The sequence below is a fragment of the Dryobates pubescens genome, chromosome 9 (genome assembly GCF_014839835.1).
Source record: "Dryobates pubescens isolate bDryPub1 chromosome 9, bDryPub1.pri, whole genome shotgun sequence".
Lineage (NCBI taxonomy): Eukaryota > Metazoa > Chordata > Aves > Piciformes > Picidae > Dryobates > Dryobates pubescens.
Window position 1 is genome coordinate 31,918,134 of NC_071620.1, and position 23,552 is coordinate 31,941,685.

The following is a 23,552-nucleotide window of genomic DNA, read 5'->3' on the forward strand; positions in this document are numbered from 1 at the left end:
AACAGGTTAAAATTTGCGGGGCTGGGAAGAATAAATGGAAACAATCAAAAACTATTTTCTTTTAACTCAGAGCAGAAGTCATTCAGCAGACTCAAGAGAGGAAGTTTTCACAACCTAGAAAAAGAATAGCTGTGGAATTTGTGCACACTTAAATAGTACTCATTATTTCTCAGAAACTGAGAGCTCAAGAAATAGCACAAAAACACTGCACAGCAAGAATTCAAGGCCACTAATGCTTGGTGTGTACAAACAATGCCTCATAGTGAGTTTTGCCTATGGGAAAGAACTTTACCAACATGTACCCTCTGACACCATAGAAAAACCTCCCTGCATGTGAACAGCATGTGACTGAACCAAGCAAATAGAGCCAACTTCCCTGCTCCAATAGAGCCAAGCAAATGATGCAGATTAGACAACAATCTACTTTGACACATCGTCAACCTGCACCATTGAAGAAAGAGGGGCAAAATCCATCATTGTAAGAACAGAGGAATGAAAAATGTCTTGGCAGTAGTAGCAGATAGTATGGAATTGCTGTTGGGATATCATTTTGAGTAGCAGAATAATGGCAAAGCAGCAACGATTTGCTGGAGTAGTCCTTAAGTGTCGTATGTTAGTAAACTCAATGAAGGACCAGCTGAACGTTTCTTGGAATAGAAGACAACATATGCTGCTCTTCAAAAACATGCTTGTCCTAGGATCCATTCAAGCAGCACTGAACAAAAGCAATGAAAAAAACAATCTGACAAATTAATAGTAGCCTTTGAGTCACACCACAAATGGTGTCACAACTGCAGGTATTGACGTACTGGTGAAAAAGTCATTTAAAGCCCTTTGAACTTTTAAATCATTTTTTTTTCTCTCAACATTTCTCTTGGCAGGAGATCGTGCTCTAATCCCTTTAGGGAAAGTAAAGAAGCACAGTTCAGGATTACTTTGTCACTGAATTAAGACAGCATGAGATCAGAGAAAGTCAGCCATTGTAGCTAAAGCGTTTCACAAGTTCTATACTTAAAATTCCGTGGGTAGAACTGAAGTTCAAAGAAGGGAGTTCAAGTTGTGAGGATTCTAATGCTGAGAAAGCCCCTGTATGCTGCACTGGCTAGGCCACACCTTCAGTCCTGTGTCCAGTTCTGGGCCCCTCAGTTTAGGAAAGATGTTGACTTGCTGGAACATGTCCAGAGAAGTGCAACAAAGTTGGTGAGGGGTTTGGAGCACAAGCCCTATGAGGAGACAATGAGGGAGCTGGGGTTGATTAGCCTGGAGAAGAGGAGGCTCAGGGGAGACCTTATTGCTCTCTACAACTACCTGAAGGGAGGTTGCAGCCAGGTGGGGGCTGGTCTCTTCTCTCAGGCAACCAGCACCAGAACAAGAGGACACAGTCTCAAGTTGTGCCAGGGGAGGTTCAGACTGGATGTTAGGAAGAAATTCTACACAGGGAGAGTGATTGCCCATTGGAATGTGCTGCCTGGGGAGGTGGTGAAGTCACCATCACTGGAGGTGTTTAGGAGGAGACTTGATGGGGTGCTTGGTGCCATGGTTTAGTTAATAAGGAAACCTACAAAAGTAACAAGATAATGAGACTATATTGGATTCATGTGTCTTCAGGTGAGAGAGAACAAAAGTAAAACTTGGAAAGAGACTTGGCCCTTTGGGGATACTCATACTGCAAATGTAGTATGAGTTGCATAAGGTCTCAACTCTCAAGATTATCTAATGCATGCGTGCATACTGCTGTGTTTCTTTGGGTTTTGAATCCTCTGTATAATGAGCATATATTCTTCTCTACCCAGCCACATCAGCAGCACAACTTCCCTGCTCCAAAAATGCAAGAAAGAGGCAGAAAATTCAGTAAGAGCAACTCCACCTACGTGCAAACCGAGCAAACAGCAAGTTCTAGTGTGGGCTCATATTCAGCTCATACTACATTTCCCTCACACATCCCAAGGTATGAAGGCAAAGCACAAATAAATATGTATTTGAAATGGATGTTAAGTGGTAGCAACTTGGATACAGGGGAGCTCAGGCCATGCCAACAACAGAGTCACATCAGTAAATAACATTCAGGCTACAAAACAGAGAGCTCAGGATAGAGAATTATTTAAGTAAAAAGGTGCAAGTGCAAGCCTTGATCCCATTGAAAAGAGCTAAGTGGCTACATAGGTTATGAAACAGGCACTAATGAAAATTAGATCACAAGGAGAAGAGTTTATTGCTTAGACCAAAATGAAGCTGTAATGCAAAATGGACTTTAAGAACACCTCTCTTACTTCAAAAATAACAGATGAAATAATCACAGCAGGAGATTAGGGAACAAAACTCTCTCCAGCTCCCTTTGGTCCTGACTGGAGCTCCTGGATTGTCCTAGGTCCTAGTTAATTATCTGCCATGCCTAGGACTGCTTTTGGGCCCTGCTACCAGCCTCACATTTGCCTGCAGTCCTCGAGCCCTATGGCACTTTTTTAAACAAAGTGTTTCTTACTATTGTAAGACTTTCTAGACTGATTAAATTCAGCTGTCAATGAAGAACCAAAACTAATCTTCAAAGTTTTCTCCAGTCCTTATACAGAGAAAAGAGCTCAGATGAAATGTAGTGCTGGTAATAAACATTGCCATGGCCAGACCGTGGCAAAGCTGAGAACAGGAGCAGAGTAAAGTCACGGTGAGTAGTGAGTACTGTGGCTTGCTCTTCATCAACTACATTTTGATATTTTCAGAAGCCACTGAGCACTGCTACCTTTCTAAAGCTACACTTTAACTTTCAATTCCAGGATAGAATCCAAAAAAGCCACCTGCAATAGACAGGTGGAGAGGTTGGGAAGGGAAAACAAGGGGAAAAGAAGGACTGGAAGACACAATAATCTGCATTTCAGGAGAGATTCAGGATTCCTTGAGCAGGCAATATAACACAGAATAAGGCACTGGTTAATTTAGGTGTCTTACACAAATGATTTGTTTGAAGTTTTCAGGATAGTCTTGTCAAATCATATTCAACTTCATTCATCATGAAATAAATTTATCTTTGTGGTTTCTAGTGTTTTTCAGGTTACCCTATTTCTGTTCTATTGACCTGAGGAACAGCAATAACTACTAAGCAAAGTAATCGGTGTCTGAAACATCAGGACCTAAATGGGCCCAGAGAGGTTGTGGAGTCTCCTTCTCCAAGGATCTTCAAAATCCACCTGGATATGTCCCTCCATGACCTCCATGGTCCTCCATGATATGTTCCTCCACAAGTGGTCTTGCTTTGCAGGGGGGTTGGACTCAATGATCCCTGGAGCTCTCTTCCAAGCTCTAGCATTCTACAATTCTAGGAAAGGTTTTCCAAAGATAACAACTTAGGAAGATGTCAATTGTCTGCAGTTTGATAGACTTGGGAAATAATCTTTCAAAAACCCAGTGCAAAAATCTATGTGCTCAAAATAAATTACAGCTTTTTTTACAAAGATCTGTTACTCTCATCAGCCACCTAGTGCCAAGTGTCTATTACCCTACAGTATCCTGCTTGTATTAACCTGCAAAATTATGCCAGCAATAACCTGCTGTCAGAAACTGCAATACATTTTCCATCTTTCACTACTATAAATCAAACAACACATAGACAAGACCATGGCTGAATTAGTTTTCATCCCTGACAACATTTACAGCTAGAAAAATACTGTATTTGATTGTGATAAATATAAATGGAAAAGAATTTACACCGTCTGAAACTCAAATAATCAAATGTAATGGAATGTTTTGCTTATTTTTAACCATTAAAAGGATTTTGATCACATGGGCACAAACAAGATGCTGACAGGAAAGACAGTAAGGGAAATAATTAAATACATTTACTGCACCTAAAGATCTCATATCCAGACTTCTACAATAATCAGTGCATGAAATAGCAGTTTTAAAAGGTGTTATAATTCAGTAATATGATATCATTCAGTGAAATGTCACCCATATGTTTACCATCCCTCAAAGGAAGAAAAAGTAACCATACTAACCCTTGAACTGGAATTCTGACCTTACAGCACATTAGGTTTTACTTAAAGACAAGGAAGAGAGAAAGAGGACAGCATCAAGACTCTTCAATGAAATGAAATGAAAATGCCAGACTGAACTCAAAACAAAAAGAGCTAAGATCTACTACTTCCTTCCCTCTAGGCAGTAATTTCACACCTACATGAGATGCCTTGAGCAATGCACTTTGTATTTTACCACCTGGGAAATTACCATGAGCTGGAGAAGATGGGAAAAAAATCAGAAGAGGACTTGTAGTGGGGTGTGTTTGTTTTGTTTTGGTGCAGTTTCGTTTTGTGTTTTGGTATTTTGGTTTGGGTTTTTCAGGTTGCCTGACCAAAGCAGCAATGATCAAGTGGAGTTAAGAAAATTATCAAGGGAAGATGGATGAAAATAGAATTCCCTAAAGCAGAAATACAGAGCAAAAAAATGCTTGCAGTCTTCCAGATCCAGTACTGCTTAACAGGCAGAGGGTAGCTTATTCAAGGTAAAAAAAGGCTGAAATGTAAGTATGATAACCCTTTACAAGCCTGTTAGAGGGACAAAAAGCAACTACATCTAATTCAGCCATTCATACATCTGACCTCACTATTAGGTGTTTACAGATCTTACTAACTCCAGAGCTGCCTTGTTAGAAATCAAGAGTACAGGGGAAAAACCCTACCCCTAAATGCTTTTTTCTTCTCCCATTTTCTTAGGGTTTTTTTTCTTTTAAGAAAGAGTTACATGAACAGCAACATAGAGGACTGTATGATTGTATGGAGCACTGGAGCAGCAAAAGTCCTGTACCGAAATCAGTAAGAATTTATTTTCCAGAAGGAATGCCATCTAAAATCTTTCACTATTTTGTCCTGCATCTTTCACTATTTCATCCTGCCTCCTTCTGTGTATCTTAGGAGTAATAGACCAGGCCTGTAGAAAGAGATTTGAATTCCTTGGCAGCACTGAATGTTTTATACGTTTGCAAGAACCTTACCCTGTATTGATGGAAATAATTTCTATCAGTGGATTCTTCCTAATCTTTGGCAAATCCAGGCGTGCTCCGCCCAAACGTTTTCCATTATCCTTTTTCTGACCCAGCAGCCTCACAGAATGACCTTCAAATGAAGCACAAAAATGCAGTCAATACAAAGCACAAATCCCATCATAACTTGTTTTGATTTGCTTCTCTCCTTCAGTAGTGTTTATACATCAAACACTGAAAATTAGAATGAGATCTAATAACGCATTTTGCATGAGCTGGAGCATTTGAAAACAAACACTGACAAGTAAAATAATCTTAAAATTAACAAATTCTTGAATTCAATTATCATTCATGCTTTCATTTTGGGGTTTATTCAGTTCAAATGACCTAGGCAGTTCCATTTGCAGATTCTAAACCAAACATAAACACTGCAATATCTAAATACGTTATATGGCAGGACTAAAATATTTTCCCCCCAAATTTCAATCAAATCTAAATTAGTAGGTAATAAACAACTGGATATTTTTTTAGATTATTATGTAGAGAACCAGCATATTTCAGTCAAAGATATCTGGCTGTAAATCTAAGGGAAAATGTTGTGAAGCATACCCGATAGCATCTTCATGGTTAAGATAGCAAGATTTACATCTATTCCTCCCACACCAAGGAGACTACAGGTCAGAAAACTTCCTCAAAACCCCTCTTCTTTATTCACAGACAAATATAATCACCAACTAACTTCCTACAACAGTGCATCAGTCATACTACATTGTGGTGGGTTGAAAGGCTGATCCTTCCTTGCCTCCCACCAGGGCATTGAAAAGTGAGACTCAGACAAACAGATTGCAGAAGTGATGGAAAGTTTAAACAGAAAAGCAGTGAATATTTTACAGAGAACCACAAGCACAGTGGCAAAAAAGATCCCAAAGCATACCCAGAAGCCCCCCAGTATTCCCTTTTTCCCACCTGAGAGTACACCCAAAACCCCCAGGGCTCTTTCTTCCCCCACCTCCACTGTTAGGCCAATCTCAGCTGGCCAGATCTGAGACTGCCCTTCCCCCTTTTCCTCTTGGCATTAAGCCTAGCCAGGCCTAAAAACGCCTTGAGATAACTCCCCCTCCATTACCAGACAGGGAGCATCTCCCAAGAGGGCAGGAAGGAAAGAAAGAGAAAGTGTAAGACCTTGCTGGTGGTTTTATAGGAAGAAAGACATTATGGGATGAAACACGCCTCTTACTGTGTCCACCCACTGGACTGCACCCTCAGGACACCAGGGGTGTGTCTTATGTGGCTGCAGCAGGGGGGCACCCAGCCCAAACTGCTACATACATCAAGCTCTACACTTAAAGACCACAAATGACAAGAAGCAGCATCTAATAGCAATGAATAAAACCAATTGTGTGCATTGCTGCAACAAGTAGTGTAGAATGTGCCCAAGTTATAAACGTAAGACTTGTTCCAAAAAGCCTGGAATGGAAAGATAAGAGACAGCAAGGGAAAGCTACCACTAGATAGTTGAAAATAGGTGGAAAGTAACCACCACTTAAGAGTGGAGGAAAGAGAGAATGCTTGGATTTGATGAAGCTGGAAAACGCTTTGATAGTACAAGAAACCATAGCTACAATCTGTCATTTCAGAAAAGAGTTTACCCTAAAAAGAGAGAGGGGGCAAAAGAAAAGCATGAAGCTATGAAATACTAGACAAGCCACATCCAGCACAGCAAAGCAGAAAACTATTTCAGATTGACTAACAATCATGGTCAACCAAATCTCCTAACTTATTCTACTAAGAGGTGGGCAGGTGGGGAGATTCAGGCTGGACGTGAGGAGGAAGTTCTTCACCATGAGAGTGGTGAAGCCCTGGAATGGGCTGTCCAGGGAGGTGGTTGAGTCCCTGTCCCTGGAGGTGTTTGAGACCAGGCTGGATGAGGCTCTGGCCAGCCTGATCTAGTGTGGGGTGTCCCTGCCCATGGCAGGGGGGTTGGAACTAGATGCTCCTTGTGGTCCCTTCCAACCCTGACTGATACTATGATACTATGAACAGCTATTTATAAAACTAGCTCATCTATTAGGTAACATATTTTTCCACTACCTGTTTTGAGGTGTCATTCAATTAGTTTTTGAATAATTGAATTTTGAATGAAATGGAATCTTGAATAATTGAATTACATTAAATTATTTTGAATCATTAAATGAAATTTTGAGTAGTTGTCGTGGGCTGAATTGAATCTGCTGATGTGTATTCAATACCAGGCTGCCACCATGGAGCTTCAAAATTAAAGCACTGGCTGAAGCAAACTACCACAAGCCTTAAAGTTCAGACTGCAACAGAAGAGGCTTCCTGTTCCAGTTGCTGCATCCAGTTCCTGGGGTTTGGGGTGTTGTTCTTTTCCACTGGGCTGGCTGCTGCAGGCTTGGGTGGGGGGAACTATTTTATTGCTGGCTTCTGCTGCTGCTTTTGCTGTGCATAGCTATGATCTCAGTAAACTCCTTAGCTCAACCCAGAGGGTTGGGGGTTTTTGTGTTACTTTCCTACCTGTCTGTATGTAAGGCAAGGCAGGGCTTGCTTGTGGGAATAAGCTGTTATTAATCTGGGACAGTGGCATTCGTACTCTGAATTTATTTCTGTGACATGGCAAAAAAACAGCCTGGAAATAAACAACTACTCCTGGCACACCACCTTTCTCAGTTGTTTGTTTGTTTTTTAAGACACATAAAAATCTCAAAAATGTGATCTAAGGAAGAAGTGAGCAGGACTTGTCTGGTATTATAAAGGCTAACACTACAAGGAGACATAATAACATCAACTGAAATTAAAAGGCATTATTTTTGCAGTTGCATTTGACAAAAAAATTCATTATACCATGCTGTGAATTCAGTACTATGGTACTTGTGTTATCAACATTTGCTTAATCATTCACTCTACTGAGGAGACTTGATAGGGTGCTTGGTTTAATTATTAGATGGTGTTGGATGATGGGTTGGACACGGTGATCTTGAAGGTCTCTTCCAACCTGGTTATTCTATCCATTCTATTCTATTCTATTCCATTCCATTCCACTCCATTCCACTCCACTCCATTCCATTCCACTCCACTCCTGACAATAACAGCAATATCTTTGTCTCCCAGTACAATCAGTTATTTTCCAACCTAATGCTTCGTTAAGGAGTCAAAGGAATGGCACCATTATTTACTCCTATAACAAAGGTGATACCTAGCCTCACTTACCTGCATCTTAATGCAAGATAGAAACCCCAGCTCAGTGACCACCTCCCACATGATCCACTGAGCTCCAGCACCCACCCAACCCCACACTCAAGTTCAGGAAATCTACGGCCTGGCCATCAAATACAACAGCTTATTTTCACATGAAATATGGCCACAGTTTTTCCCATATCCCTGCTGAATGACACTAAACTTTAAGTTAATATGAGGCTTGAAAAACCTATGTGGTACTTGAGTATGGTAATATCCCAGTACTTTTCACTCCAGACAACAGTGGACAAAAAAAGTAGCAGTACTGGGAGATGAGCTTTAGCAGAGTTTAATGGTTCTGAAAAGCAAGCTGCATATCCATCCCCAAACTACAGTGACTTGTGCTGTAGGCACACTTAATAATGTAATGCAAAACCAAAACCAAAAGTACAAAAACAACCTCACCCAAAATAAAACCCAAAAACCAACCTCACCGCAAATAAAAACCAAAAAACCTCACCAGAAATAAAAACCAAAAAACAACCCAAAACCAAACAATCTACCACTAAAACAAAATGACTACATAAACACACCAAGCAAAAAAAAACCCCAAAACAACAACACAGACAGAAAAAATAAAATGAAAACCACCTCTCAGTTGCAGTATTCGTGACCTTAAATCCTTTTTCCCCTACTCCATACAAGGACTATTTTGTTTCATTTGAAGTAATCACTAAAGCATCTGTTTACAGCATTGTTGCTAATAATAAAACATAACTCAATAAACACTGAATCATACTTTTTCACATGTTGTAGACTCTTTTTTGTTTCCCCACACTTAAAGACAACTTAAAACCAAATAATTTATCCTAAGGAAATGGCTCAGTATCCTCTTTTTTTTTGAATCAGCATGATGAAGCCCCCACCAACATCTTCTGACATCAAGCTAGGCTGAACGTTAGGAAGAAGTTCTTCACACAAAGAGTGATTGGCCATTGGAACGGGCTGCCCAGGGAGATGGTGGAGTCACCATCCCTGGGGGTGTTTAGGAAGAGACTGGATGGGGTGCTTGGTGCCATGGTTTAGTTGAGTAGATAGAGTTGGATGATAGGTTGGACTCAATGATCTCGAAGGTCTCTTCCAACCTGGTTAATTCTATTCTATTCTATTCTATTCTATTCTATTCTATTCTATTCTATTCTATTGCCTGGGGAGGTGGTGGAGTCACCATCGTTGGAGGTTTTCAGGAGAAGACTTGATGGGGTGCTTGGTGCCATGGGTTAGATGTTTGGGTGGTGTTGGATTGGTTGATGGGTTGGACACGATGATCTTGAAGGTCTCTTCCAACCTGGTTTATTCTATGTATTCTATGTATATTCTATAACAGATAATACAGTAACTTTGAAACTAATTTATGGCCTTCTTTCAAAGCTTAGGATGGGGAAAAACACTGCCATCCACTTTTACTTCTAAAGCAGTTTATTTGATTGTTGCCATCTCTCTGACTTTACAGGTTGAACAACAATTAAGTGAAACAGGCATCCTAAAGTTTTTTTTAGTTGCTTTGTTTCTTTTTTATTTATTTTTCAATTATTATTTTTAAGTTCAGTACACACTTGTGAAGACAGAGTTAATCACACTTGAGCCACAGAGACAGCAAAAAAAAATCATGCTATTTTTGATGGCTGACTGGAAGACACAAGCTTTGAAACAACCTGATGACAAACAGATCTAGAAGGGTTATATTTGAAAGCCTAACACTCTAGTCCTTTACACCTCTTCTGACATACAGGTAACTTTTCTACATCCATATAGCCGATCAGTAGACGAAATTTCATATTAAAAATGAAAAGGTTAGCATTTAGGTCATGCTTCAGAGCAGTTTTTCTCTAATTAATGGATAATTACTGCAGATTACAGCATGAGACTAGCCTAGCGGGGGGGAAGAGGGTGGAGGAAGAAAGAGCCCTGGGGGTTTTGGGTATTCCCTCAGGTGGGGAGAAGGGAAGTGCTGGAAGGCCTTTAGGTGTACTGTAAGGGACTCTGCATGCTTTGGGGTATCTTTGCCACTATGCTTTGTAGTCTCTGTAAAACACTTCGTGCTTTTCCATTTAAACTTTCCATCACTTTTGTAATACATTTGTGGGAGTGTCATTCTTTTGCCCCTTTCAGGGGCAAGAGAGGATCTGTCCGGCCTCAAACCAGGACAAGAACTGACCAAAGTTCACATACAAGTCAGTAGATGCAATTGATATTGCTTAGTGTTGTTCAGAGAGGGAGAAGCTGGAATTAAGCAGGACATGAAATGCTACTATTAGGCTAAAAAGGGTCTTTTAAATGTGTCAGTTTGATAAACCACTGTGCAGAATGAAAATATCTTCAAGGTATTTATTGGCACTTGTTCAAAAGGACACATAAAAGTAAAATAATATTAATGGCATGTACATCTATCTTTAATCATAGGTGTATGTGCTTTAGGACTGTGATAGAGAAAGCCTAATCTTGAAATACAAATATACAAAAGCAACAGATAAAGGAATTTTTTTACTGTCAGTTTTTAACAACATTAAATGTGCTGTGAACCTCAGGCTACTGTCAGACCCCTGTGACCTAAACCCACAGAAGCATGTTCACAATATCAGAGCAAACAGATCCAAACTGGAGTGGTATTTTGCTAGTTTGATAAAAGGATAAGAGAAGGGGAAGTGACCTGGCTTAGTCACCTTTAGTTAGCTTTACCAACAACCTATCGGAGTTGCAAATATCAGATATTATTAGGCCTACTGTGTTTCAAAACATACAGACACCAAGCGCCACTTCCTAGCTGCTACTTTCAAAGCTCAGTGCAGGTATCTCAGGCAGCTCAAAAACATGAGTTGAAAGAAAATCCTCAAAGATGCAGGAAAACCCAGCCTTGGCAGCAACAATTTGTATTGTTTTCAGCTTGTTCTGTCACCCATTCTTCCCCTTTCCCAGTTAAATCATTATACTTAGAGGTTATTCACCATTTCCTGAAAGACATTTTTTTTTTCCTCACAAGGCTGCCAATACACTGTTCTATACTTCCCAGCTGTCTTTCACCAACCTTTCTGATCTTCTCCAGCATCTTCAGGGAAAAGGATTAAGCACTATTTCATGTACTCTTGCACATGTTTCCTTCCACCATTATTCTGAACACAGAGCTTCCTTTCCCTAAGTCTAACACTGGGAAAAAAATGGCACATGGGAGTAGTGTAACTAAGGAAGGCAAAGTCCTATGAAGGGAAGACAAAGCAGTAAACTTCTCCAATGAAAAACAAAGGGAAAAAAGTGTAAAGAATCAAAAGCAGTGATAAAGGCTGAAAGGAGCATGGAATAAATAAAAACAGTTAAAAGAAATTTTAAAAAAATAAACAGAAGTAGCAAAAGCAGTAAATAACCTACCACAGAGAAAAGAGAGCTTAAGAAGATAAAATGTAAAACAAAATAAAAATCAGTAAAGGTAGAAGAGGCAAATCAGGTGCCAATACAAAACTTCAGTATTACATTTGCTTCCAGAGTTATGTTCTTCTAGCTTACTACCAAGACCAATAACAGCTGGCTGAACATGAGCCAGCAGTGTGCCCCGGTGGCCAAGAAGGCCAATGGCATTCTGGCATGCATGAAGAATAGTGTGGCCAGCAGGAGCAGGGAAGTCATTGTGCCCCTGTACTCAGCACTGGTTAGGCCACACCTTGAGTACTGTGGCCAGTTCTGGGCCCCTCAGTTTAAGAAGGACATTGAGACACTTGAATGTGTCCGGAGAAGGGCAATGAGGCTGGTGAGAGGCTTCGAGCACAAGCCCTACAAGGAGAGGTTGAGGGAGCTGGGGTTCTTTAGCCTGAGGAAGAGGACACTCAGGGGAGACCTTATTGCTGTCTACAACTACCCAAAGGGTGGTTGTAGCCAGGAGGGGGTTGGTCTCTTCTCCCAGGCAACCAGCACCAGAACAAGAGGACACAGTCTCAAGCTGCGCATGGGGAAGTTTAGGCTCGAGGCGAGGAGAAAGTTCTTCACCGAGAGAGTTGTTCGCCATTGGAATGGGCTGCCCAGGGAGGTGGTGGAATCACCATCCCTGGAGGTGTTCAAGAGGGGACTGGACATGGCACTTAGTGCCATGGTTTAGTCATGAGGTCTGTGGTGACAGGTTGGACTTGATGATATTTGAGGTCTCTTCCAACCTTGGTGATTCTGTGATACTGGGTAAAAACAACCTTCTAAATAAGTTATTTTGTATCTTCTGGAAGGACTGAAAAACAAAACAAAACAAAACAAAACAAAACAAAACACAACACATCTGAAATGTAAGGATGCCACACAAATTGCACAACACTCTACAGGTAAGCTGAACTCTTACTCATACTTGAGCCCAAACCACTTCAATTTGGAGGTACTTCAAATACAGATGTGGTGAGCCCATAGCAGACAAGCAGGCTTAGAGCCTGAGGCCTGGTGTACCTCTGATGGAAGCAACCCACATGTAGGAAGGGCAGACCCTGAGTTCCTCTTCTCATCTTTTCTGCCTGCCCGGCAGCACAAACAAGCTGTCCCACAACAGACATGACTGATTGTAAAGGAATCCCCAGGCTCCCCAGAGCAATCACATGCTGCCAGACACACATGAGTGCAGAAACAACAAGGACACTAATTGGCTTAGGCCTTTGCTGTGTAAATGTCCAACCCAAAACAACCTGAGCTGGCCAGCAGCACATTAGCTACGTAGTGAAGGAATCTTTGAGTGTCATCTGTGGGAGTTCCTGGCTCAAGCAAAGGAAGGGCAAACCTGACTAGAAGATACATACCCTGTCCTTGGCCAAGGGACTGACAGAAAATATTCCTCCTCTAGATCAGTGAAGGTAGGGATGCTGCGTAACACTGAAACTCCTTCTTCAACCCCTGTAGGCAGGAACTGAGTCCATTGCAAAACAGGGAATAATTCAGACTAGTACTGTCAATTACATCACCACAGGAAAATGCATGCCCCATGCCAGGCAAGCAGCCCCATCAAGCTACTGATAGCAGGTGGTATGTTTGATCTGGTCTCTGCAATTCAGAACTCTTTCATGGAAAGATTGCCTTCCACCTACACCAACTCAAAAAAGCTTCGGGGGAACATGAAGGAATAACTAAGCATACAGCATGCATGTTACAATTTATGCTTGGAATTGCATCCAACAACAATTCTGTTTTGGAAGTCTCCAAAATACAAGTGTCACGTAGGTGAAGACAGGAGCTTTTGAAAATTAATTTTATGTCATTTCAAACCCAAGATATTAAATACAGTGAAGCAGTTCATAAACTTCATTAAAAAAGCTCTGGAGGTGGCCCAGATTGCTGAAATTCATACACCACTTTCTCTCCACTAAACTTGCAGTGTCTCTATTCTTGGTACTTCTCAAACGCTTCATTCAAACACAACAGTATCTGTAAGCACTAAAACAGCAGAGTGCCACAAGTAAAACAGAAAAGAAGTGTTACCAAAGGATTACTGTTAATGCAAGAATTTCACAGAGTTAAGAATGTAAGCATTCAACATTTTAGATATAACCACAGTACTTTCCTCTCTGACAACAAAAGCATTTCAAATGCCATATTAAGGTACTGTGGAGTTCTTTTTTTAGGACTCAACAGCTTCACCCTACTCCTTTCTGAGATCATGTGATGTTATTGTCTTTGAAAAAAATTGACTGAACATTAAATCTGCTCTGAACTCAAAATGTTGGCTACAATTCCACAGCTCATAAGGCCAGCATTAAGAGTTGACTACAGGAAGAGTTTCCCTGACCCTCTGTTCTCACTTCTCTGTGAAGAAACGCATTTGATTAGGATCAAGGATGCTGCTGAAAACCTCAGGAGATTTTGGACCGTAACCTTCAAGGAAAATAAATTCTGAGTCAGATCAAACAGGCTGTGTTCTGATGAAGGAAAATGCTGAACGGTGGACTGTCAGAGCCAGGTACAGCAGTACAAGTAACTTGCCTAAGGTTTTGGGGTGTGGAGATTGAACAGAACAGATTTAACCTCAGAATGAAATGCTGAGCTGAACCTATCACTATGTCAAAGGAAGCTTTTACTTTGATCTCTACTCCTTTAACATCTATTTCTACCCCTCCTATGGATAACTAAATTGCTCTGGTTTGAACAAAGTACTCTTTGCATTTACCAGCCACAAGGATTCTCTAGCAGAGCTAAAACCAGATGTGAATGGGACACTTAAACAGGGATGCTCTAAGACAGTCATTTATTGAAGGTGTGGTCTGGACGAAAGCACAACTTTTCCCTGCACATCAGAGGCTTATTTAACAATGAGAAAACACAATTTTGCTCACTAAGATTTCCAGTCTGTTTCTCTCCCATTGCTTGTTTTCTTCTTGTGCAGCCCTACTAGTCTCCCATTCAGTTTCTGTGAACTACTTAAGGACAGTCATAACAGGGACAGTCAGTACTACATTTTCTAAACCAAACCAATGAAACACATTGATAAAATAATCACAAAAGCCACCTAACATCCCAGATTATCTAACACAGCTAATAGCCACTGCATACCCAAATGCATTTGAACAGCCACAGCAAAAAATACTTTGGTGTAAGAACAGAAACCATTACTGATGGTTTACAAATGCAATTAAAATCTGGTTTTGCTGCACCAAGGTGAGAGATGCCCCATGGAGAACTTTTAAAGGTCACCCAGTCCAACCCTACTGCAGTGAGCAGAGACATCTTTAACTAGATCAGGTTGCCCACAGCCCAGTCCAATCTGACCTCAGATGCTTTCAGGAGGCAGAAGCAGCAGAAAAGAGCCATTATGGGCTGACTGTAAGCCCTATTTCCCATTCTCCTGCACCGTTCTTGGGGAGGAGCTAGAGCAGTCTGGGATGAAAGAGTAAAGCTGACTGAGAAGCAGAAGGGCAGGAGGGAGGTAGTTTTAGTTTTCTCCTTGTTTCTCACTATCCTACTCTACTTTTAATTGGCAATAAATTAAATTCATTTCCCCCAAGTCAAGTCTGGTTTGCCCATGACAGTAACTGGTAAGTGATCTCCCTGTCCTTATCATGACCCATGAGCTATTCCATCTTATTTTCCCCCTTGTCTTGAGGAGGGGAAGGAGGAGAGTGGCTGGGTGGGGGTCTGGCAGCCAGCCAAGGTCAACCCACCACACAGTGAAATAAATAAAACAACTCATCCAAAGCTTTTCTATGTCCTTTCAAAGGGCACAGAAGGAGAAACAGGGACTCAGTGAGGCCACTACCCTCCCTCTGACCCTCCTCAAGCTGCACTTCAGCACAAACAGTCAGTTTCCTGACTGGAAGCCAAATGATACTTTTCCTCATAAAAAGAACTCCCAACTCCTCCAATTTTTATTCTCGATTTGGCCTGTCATCTGCTTCTTAAGTACAGGCTACTTTATTTTACCTACTGTTATCAGCAGATTATAGTGACATCAAACAACACATACAAAGAGTATTTAATATGCTGACATTCATATCCATACACATACACACACTCACTCTTAACTAGCCAATCCAATATAAATTCTACATTTTAGCCTCTATATATTTATCTGCTCATTTTCATACAGGCTCACACTGCAACTATCAGCAATCCATAATTAGTAACCACATGAGGACAATTTAACAGTTTAGTAAATATGGGTTAATGTTTAAATGGGGAATGGATGGGCAACTTCACCAGACAGGTCAACGTGACTGAAATCAAGAAAGGTTATGTGAAGTATAAAAGGCTCAACCCTGAAGTAATTTCCTTTGGTTGTTTTTTACCATCAAGTCTAATGACCCATTGTAAAACTATGTTTTGTGAAACCATTAGACAGATGCAATATGGCCTAAACTCAATTCAACCTGAGCCTGTCATCTCCCTAAGGCCTAAGCTAAAAGCAGACTGTACACAAATACTCCTGTTCCAATGTCTCCCACCCTCAGAAAGCTTTACTAACATGGGATTTGAGAGTTAGCATGTCTAGAAAGGGGAAGAAAGACCCAAATCTCTGAAGACTTAAATTCAAAACCATGAAAAGAAGAATTTCTACATTAAGCAGTTAAAGTCTCTCCTTTAAATTACAGAATAAGCACATTATCTTGCCTACTGTAAACTGTTTATATCCAAGCCTGGATACACACATTGTATGTTGTTGGGTTTTTTTAACGAGGTTCATAAATGCTGACTTCAGCAGCCACCATAAAGACATTCTGTGGCTCACAAAGATAAATCTTGGCCTTATTGGGAAATGCTACTAAGTCCATGTATGGAAATGGGTGCCCAAATGATGTAAAAATTGTTGTAATCTAGTCTTATAATTTGGGTAATGTGCAGATAAAGCAAGGTTTACCCAACTGTTAAATCAGAACCTTGAATGAAACTCTTCTGTGTATCAGGAAGACTGAAGACTGCCTGTGAGATTGTGGCTTTCATGTTGAGAAACCTAATTGTGAGACTGAGATCAAATTAATTTGCCTAGCTCCTAGCAGATAGCACATAGCTTTCAGATTATAAGTCACAATATCATACTAAGAGTATCTGAAGATGCCTCTAATTAAAATACATTTTAGATACAGTATAAATATTTATCAGACATGACCTATGTACAAATACTGCACAGCTGTTAAACATCACTTCTGGAAACGACAATTTACCTGATAATTAGGAAGTTTCAATGTTTTGTAACAAACTTTTGTGCTAAAAGTCAGTGTAGTATAAAAATGAAATACCAGAGGGTGTCTTAAAAATTCTGTCTCTCTTTTTGGCTGTTAGAGCAACAATGAAGAAGAACATCCTTCTTTGCCACTTTCTGATGAAGAAGGATAAAAAGATAGTCACATAAAAAATGCTTCTGAGAATGAACCCCGTGAAGAGTTGGGAGCTGGGTATCACACTGTTTTCAGAGAGATGAGGTGAAAATCACCATAAAGATCTATTTCTTGAAGTCATCTCTTGAACCAGCAGAACAACTCTTCTGAAGAGGGTGTCATAGTATCACAGTAGTGTCATAGTATCATAGTAGTATCATAGTATCAGGCAGGGTTGGAAGGGACCACAAAGATCATCTAGTTCCAACCCCCCTGCCATGGGCAGGGACACCCCACACTACATCAGGCTGGCCAGAGCCTCATCCAGCCTGGTCTTAAACACGTCCAGGGATGGGGCCTCAACCACCTCCCTGGACATCCCATTCCAGGGCTTCACCACTCTCATGGTGAAGAACTTCCTCCTCACCTCCAGCCTGACTCTCCCCACCTCCAGCTTCATTCCATTCCCCCTAGTCCTATCACTACCTGATATCCCGAGAAGTCCCTCCCCAGCCTTCTTGTAGGCTCCCTTCAGATACTGGAAGGCCACAATTAGGTCACCTTGGAGCCTTCTCTTTTCCAGAATGAACAGGCCCAACTCCTTCAGTCTGTCCTCACAGGAAAGGTGCTCCAGCCCTCTGATCATCCTCGTGTCCTGAGAATCCCCTTAAGACTGAGAAATAAAGATAGAAGAAACCCCTTCACATTTCATACAAGGGTTCCTAATAATTCCAAGGAAGCAATTTTCTTTGAGAGTACATTAAGGTTTCAATCAAATACAACATGAACACCAATTTCTTGGAAAACCAGAAAGGTGACCATTGGGGGAAAAAAAATGGGAGGAGGCAAATTCTTCTTACAAAGTTTCCTCTTTTTCAAATCTCTGCACTACAAAATTAAAGCACTAAAAAAATATTAAAAATTGCATGTACCCCTTAAGAAGGGGAATCCAAGGAAAAATACATTTTTAGACTTAAACTAGCCTGCTATGATAACCACCTTGGAATCCAGAAAGAAAATCCACACATCTTGATAATGCCAACCAATTACAGAGACAGCTGTCCTACAGAGTGATGGCACACATTTAAATTTACCAATTCATACATTCATCAAAATATCTTTTTAGATTTAAAGAGATCTAATTTTTTAGACTTTCTATATATAGTTATCCACACTACAGGAGTTTACCACCCACACAACCTTTTCATTTTCCATTAAAAACAAGTGAAGAAAATTGTTTCATAGAACTGACAGATATCCAACTTCAGACTTACTAACAGGCTGGCTCTGAGTTCAGATTTGTATTTAATCCCCTGTCCCACACCATCTCTGTCTCATGAAGCCATTTGTGGCTTCAGAAATTGTTACTAGTGATGCAGATTTATAAAGACAGAGGCCTACCTTTCCTTTGGGTTTACACACATGAATTTAACTTTCTACCATGTAAGTATTTTATAGTATAACATATTCTTAACCAACAGTCCTCTTACTATTCTAGTACACCTGGATAACAAAGCTCATGGTTAGTCTCTTTCTTAAACTATAGTGAAGAAGAGCTTCATATTCTTCTCCATTAGAAGATGATTCTCAAAAACATAAATTAATGCATTATCTTTCAACAAATTCAAATGAAAGTAATATAATTAGAAATATAACTTCCTGGTGTTATAGTTTGCTTTTGCAAAAGCAAGCCCTGACCATATGCAATGACCCCGGTCAAGCTATCAGTTCTCTTACCAATTGAAATTCTATTTTCACAGAAGGCATACAGTTGGAAGGGACCTCTGAAGGTCATTTGGTCCAACACCTCTGCTTAACCAGAGCCACCTAGAGCCAGTTGCCCAGAACCATGTTCAACTTTTGAATACATCCAAAGATGAAGACTTCACCATGTCTGGTCAATCTGTGCCAGCACTCAGTCACTTTTCACAGTCAAAAAGCATTTCCTGATGTTCAGAGAGAATCTCCCGTGTTTCAGTTTGTGCCCGCTGCCTCTGGTCCTGTCACCATGCACCACTGAAAAAGAGAGTGCACTCTTTGCACCCTCCTATCAAGTATTTACATATGTTGATGAGACTGCCCCTTAAGCCTTTTCTTCACCATTCCTAACACTCCCAGCTCTTTCAGGCTCTCCTATAAGGAGAGATGCTCCAGTCTCAGTTTCTCTCTCACTTCATAGGGCTTTCCCCAGTATGTCCATGTGTCTCTTGCATTAGGGAACCATTTTTGTTTATTTTTTCCCAATAAAAATCCTGAGATCCTGTGTTTCATTAGCTCTTGAGCAAGCCTGCCACCATGTAGGTAGGGGATTCAGCAGCACACTTACTCCTTTTGATTCAAATCACTTCTACTAAGCTAGAAAGAAACCAAAATCTTTCCCAGAAGTCAGCCTTTTTAAAGTTTAGATGCCTATGTGTGTGGATATTATTTTCCCAAATTATATCAGTATGTATAATGCAATCATAAAACCAGCTCAATGGAAAGCACAATTTTAACAACTGCTACTAAACTGTCTTCTCTCTAGTCATGTAATGTTCAGTCACAATAACCTGAGATATCAAAAAGGCAGTAATGTCTAGAGTCAGCATAAATATTACAAAGCCCATTTTTATAAAAGGAGGGCAGGCTGACCCAGATTATCATCTTATTGCCTTAAGAATAAATAACATTCAGGAAAATCAGATAAGGATCTGGAATACTGTGCTGCTGTAATGAAGCATCCCCAATTCCAACACATTGTCATAAACACTGTGATGGTTTGGGGAAAAGAAAGCTTGATTTAATAATAAATATTTATATGTTGGATATATTTCTTCTTTGTATGGGGTTCAGTAGGTTGTACCCAAAATAAAAAAATAGAAGCTATAAGGTAAAAGACAAACAGGGAGAAGTTTTGGTTGGGAGTACCTGAAGAGTACAGGTTTCATTTTTTTAAAGCATTCAAAACAACACAAACTCCTAAGGCCTTCAAACCACAATCTGTATAAGCATGACACCACACTACACAATTTTTGACAGAACCTTTTTTGTTTCAAAATGTTGTCCTATTTCTACATTTTTGTGATGCACTTCAAAACCGTCATACTCCAACATTAAAGTTACAGACAATGTCTTGTGGCCTAGACACTTGTTTATATTGAAAGTACGGGCGATTAAACCAAACCTTGTAATTTAAAGCTTCATGGAACAGTAATTTTTATGGCCTGATAAGTAATGGAGACAAACTTAGGTAACCCAGAAAGACCCAGACAAATATATTTATTTAAAAGCAAATGTTTACTAGTCAGACTGCAGAAACAATACTGCCTTTTCTCCCCCTTCACTGCAAAGTACTAAGTGTACACACATGAACACGGAGAGAACAAGGAACACAGTTACAAAAGAACATTAAGCCAGCAGATAATTTATCTGCCCTGCTGAGGAAAGCTCAGGGAAGCAAGCCAAAGCATCTGAAGAAAAAAGAACATGAGGGGCTTCAAAATAAGAAACTAGAGATATAGCACTGAATTAAGATAGTGCAAAGACACTTTCAGCAATACTCCACATCCACCTACACTGATGGAATTTGAAACAATTCAAGTCTCCCCTGGAACTGTGTACCTATGAATCCACCAGGCCACAGAGCTCCTGCCAAGAGATCTCTAAAATTACTACTTACACAAAACACACAGGGCCAAGTATATCACTGCCCATACATTTTACTACAGGCTAAAGCAAGCCTTAGGTTGATCAAGAATAGGACAGCAGTACTGCTTCTAGCTAACATTTACAGCTTCCAGACTGGCTTCAATTATTTCAAGTGTGATGCTTACCTTTAATAGTTTCCTCCACAACTTCTACTACACGGTCTATCTGCTGAACCTAAAAAAAGTCAGAAGGTCAATATCTAAGTAGGCAACAATAGGACAAACTTTATATGAAAAACTCTTCTTTCAAAACTCTGGGTTTCTGCATTAAGAGGGAATAAAGAGTTTGGGAGCATGTGCTTAGCCAGGTGTTTTTTTTACAGAGCATCTTGGTTCACCTGCCCCAGAGTGACTTTAATACCCACCACCTAACTTAGACGAAGTTTTGCTCTCAAAAATAGTAACTTCCTGTAACGTTGGCAGAAAAGTCACCAAATGGCTAAAAAAAAGAGGCACCCTAGAAAAGAGTCTTAACTGATATTCATGGTGTGTGAAAGACAGTGGTCAACCAGGCAGTCAGCACCTGAGAGCTCAAACAACCCTTAAGTTCTCCCTCCCTCTAGTCTTAACACCAAAATGGCAGTGGCAGAGAATATTACAAGAAGCTGAGAATATTGTGAGGGACAACTATTGAGAAGAAAATTAAGTAAGTATTACAGAGGAAAAACACTAAAATATGAGAAGAATTTTCAAAAGCTCTTATCAAGTTTAAGGGATTAACACCTACTCTCAGACTTACTGCAGGCTGCGTTTGGAAATGGAAGGGAAAGCCCTGATGCTGCTTCTCACAAGACAGAATAGTATTTAATGACCATGACACAGAGAAGACAACAAATTTATGTTGTAGTGTTACACTTGCCAGAATTCACCTATAAGGGGAAAAATAGTTCAATTATTTCTTAATGGATATTTTATTCTTTATTTTAAATTAATGGCCAATGTACTATTAGAGATTTTGAGTAGAAGGAATCAGCATTAAACACTGCAACACTAAACATTCAGAAATCCTTGAAGCTGAAATTCTTCCTAAAACTATCAACCAAACTGCCTATCCTATGCAACGTCTACTGTGTACGTGCACGTATGTGCAGGAAAGCCTACTTTGTGCACTTGAACTAGTTTATCATTTTCCCCAGCTATCCCTTTTTAAACATTGCTTCTCTAGGCTGTACATTATATGAACTGGATTTATTATCATTTTTGCAGTTATTTTCTTGGACTTTCTTTTCCCTGTTGCTTCAAAAACAATCAGATAAGCACAAGCTGCAGAGGCTTCAAGAACAGAACACGGTCTGCAACAAGGAGCCTGCAACTTGGATTCCTTGCATCGAAGTCATTCTGTGTGCCCTTAAACCACCGAGTTTGTCACTTCCTGTAAACATGTCTGCACAATCATCTCTCTCTCATATTCATTTCCCACAGCAGTGAAAAAAAACCCAAACATCTCATCTGTACTTGCTGTCTGATCCAGAGATCCCAGCACACAGCACACGCTTGCCTGGGTGGGGGATCACGTCCATGTAAAACTTTTTAAAAATGAATAAAATTAAGAACAACAAACTTCTGAAATTCAGTCTTTTACAAACACAAATCTCTCCCACTTCAGATTCCTGAATACAGCATATGAGTTACAAATTCTAGAAATTAGGTTATTGAAAGTATCACCAATATTGTCAAAAGATACAGACTAAATTTTTCTGTATTATAAGCATATGTAAATACTTAGCAATCTGCTTGTAAAGAAAGAACACAAGCAGTTGAAAGAAGCACGTGTGTATTTACATACATACACACATATGTATATATACAAGGGCCACCTCCACAAGTTAAAAGGTCATGACCTGAGATACAGCCAGACTTAGGGTCTTTGTTATAAAACAAATAAAAAATTGCAACATAATTATGTTGAATAATTGTGGACAGGGAATACAATGTGTCAAATACATTGCCTAAAATATTACTGGCACATACCTCAACACTAAACTGTTTAAATTCATAATAATTTTAAACCAAGAGAAACATAGTTTTGTTCATAACCTGAACCACCTATTATCAAGGATATTGATGTGCTGGAGCGTGCCCAGAGAAAGGTAATGAAGCTCATCAAGGGCCTGGAGCAGATGGCCTGTGAGGAGCATCTGAGGGAACTGGGGGTTGGTCAGTCTGGAGAAGAGGAGGCTGAGAAGAGAACTTTATCACTGTCTACAACCACCTTAAGTTGAAGTGAGGAGGGGCCCAGCCTCTTCTTGATGACAAGAGACCCACCTTGTGGATGTGGGGCAGGCTGTGGATGTAGTCTACCTGGACTTCAGCAAGACCTTTGACACTGTCCCCCACAGCAAACTCCTGGCCAAGCAGACAGCCCGTGGCTTGGACAGCAGCACTCTGTGCTGGGTTAGGAACTGGCTGAAGGGCCAAGCCCAGAGAGTGGTGGTGAATGGTGCCACATCCAGCTGGCAGCCTGTCACTAGTGGTGACCCCAGGGACCAGTGCTGGGCCCAATCCTATTCAATATCTTTATTGATGATCTGGATGAGATTGAGTCCACCATTAGTAAGTTTGCAGACAACACCAAGCTGGGAGCAGGTGTTGATCTGTTAGAGGGTAGGAGAGCTCTGCAGAGGGACCTTGACAGGCTGGGTAGATAGGCAGAGTCAAGGGCATGAAATTCAACACATCCAAGTGTCGGGTTCTACACATTCACCACAACAACCCCATGCAGTGCTACAGGCTGGGGTCAGAGTGCCTGGAGAGTGGCCAGGCAGAGAGGGACCTGGAGGTACTGGATGACAGTAGGCTGAACATGAGCCTGCAGTGTGCCTAAGTGGCCAAGAAGGCCAATGGCATCCTGGCCTGTATCAGGAACAGTGTGGCCAGCAG

General features: G+C 40.6%; 1 protein-coding gene across 1 annotated transcript in view; it reads right to left on the bottom strand.

Moving 5' to 3' along the window:
- Nucleotides 1-23,552, bottom strand: part of CDKAL1 (CDK5 regulatory subunit associated protein 1 like 1) — a 439,319-nt gene that overhangs the window by 276,144 nt on the left and 139,623 nt on the right. Inside the window, exons 6-7 of the mRNA XM_054164266.1 lie at nt 20,799-20,847; nt 4,982-5,102 (exon numbers count right to left, since the gene is read on the bottom strand). Coding sequence (XP_054020241.1) covers nt 4,982-5,102; nt 20,799-20,847 — 170 coding nt within the window. The remainder of the gene's footprint in view (nt 1-4,981; nt 5,103-20,798; nt 20,848-23,552) is intronic.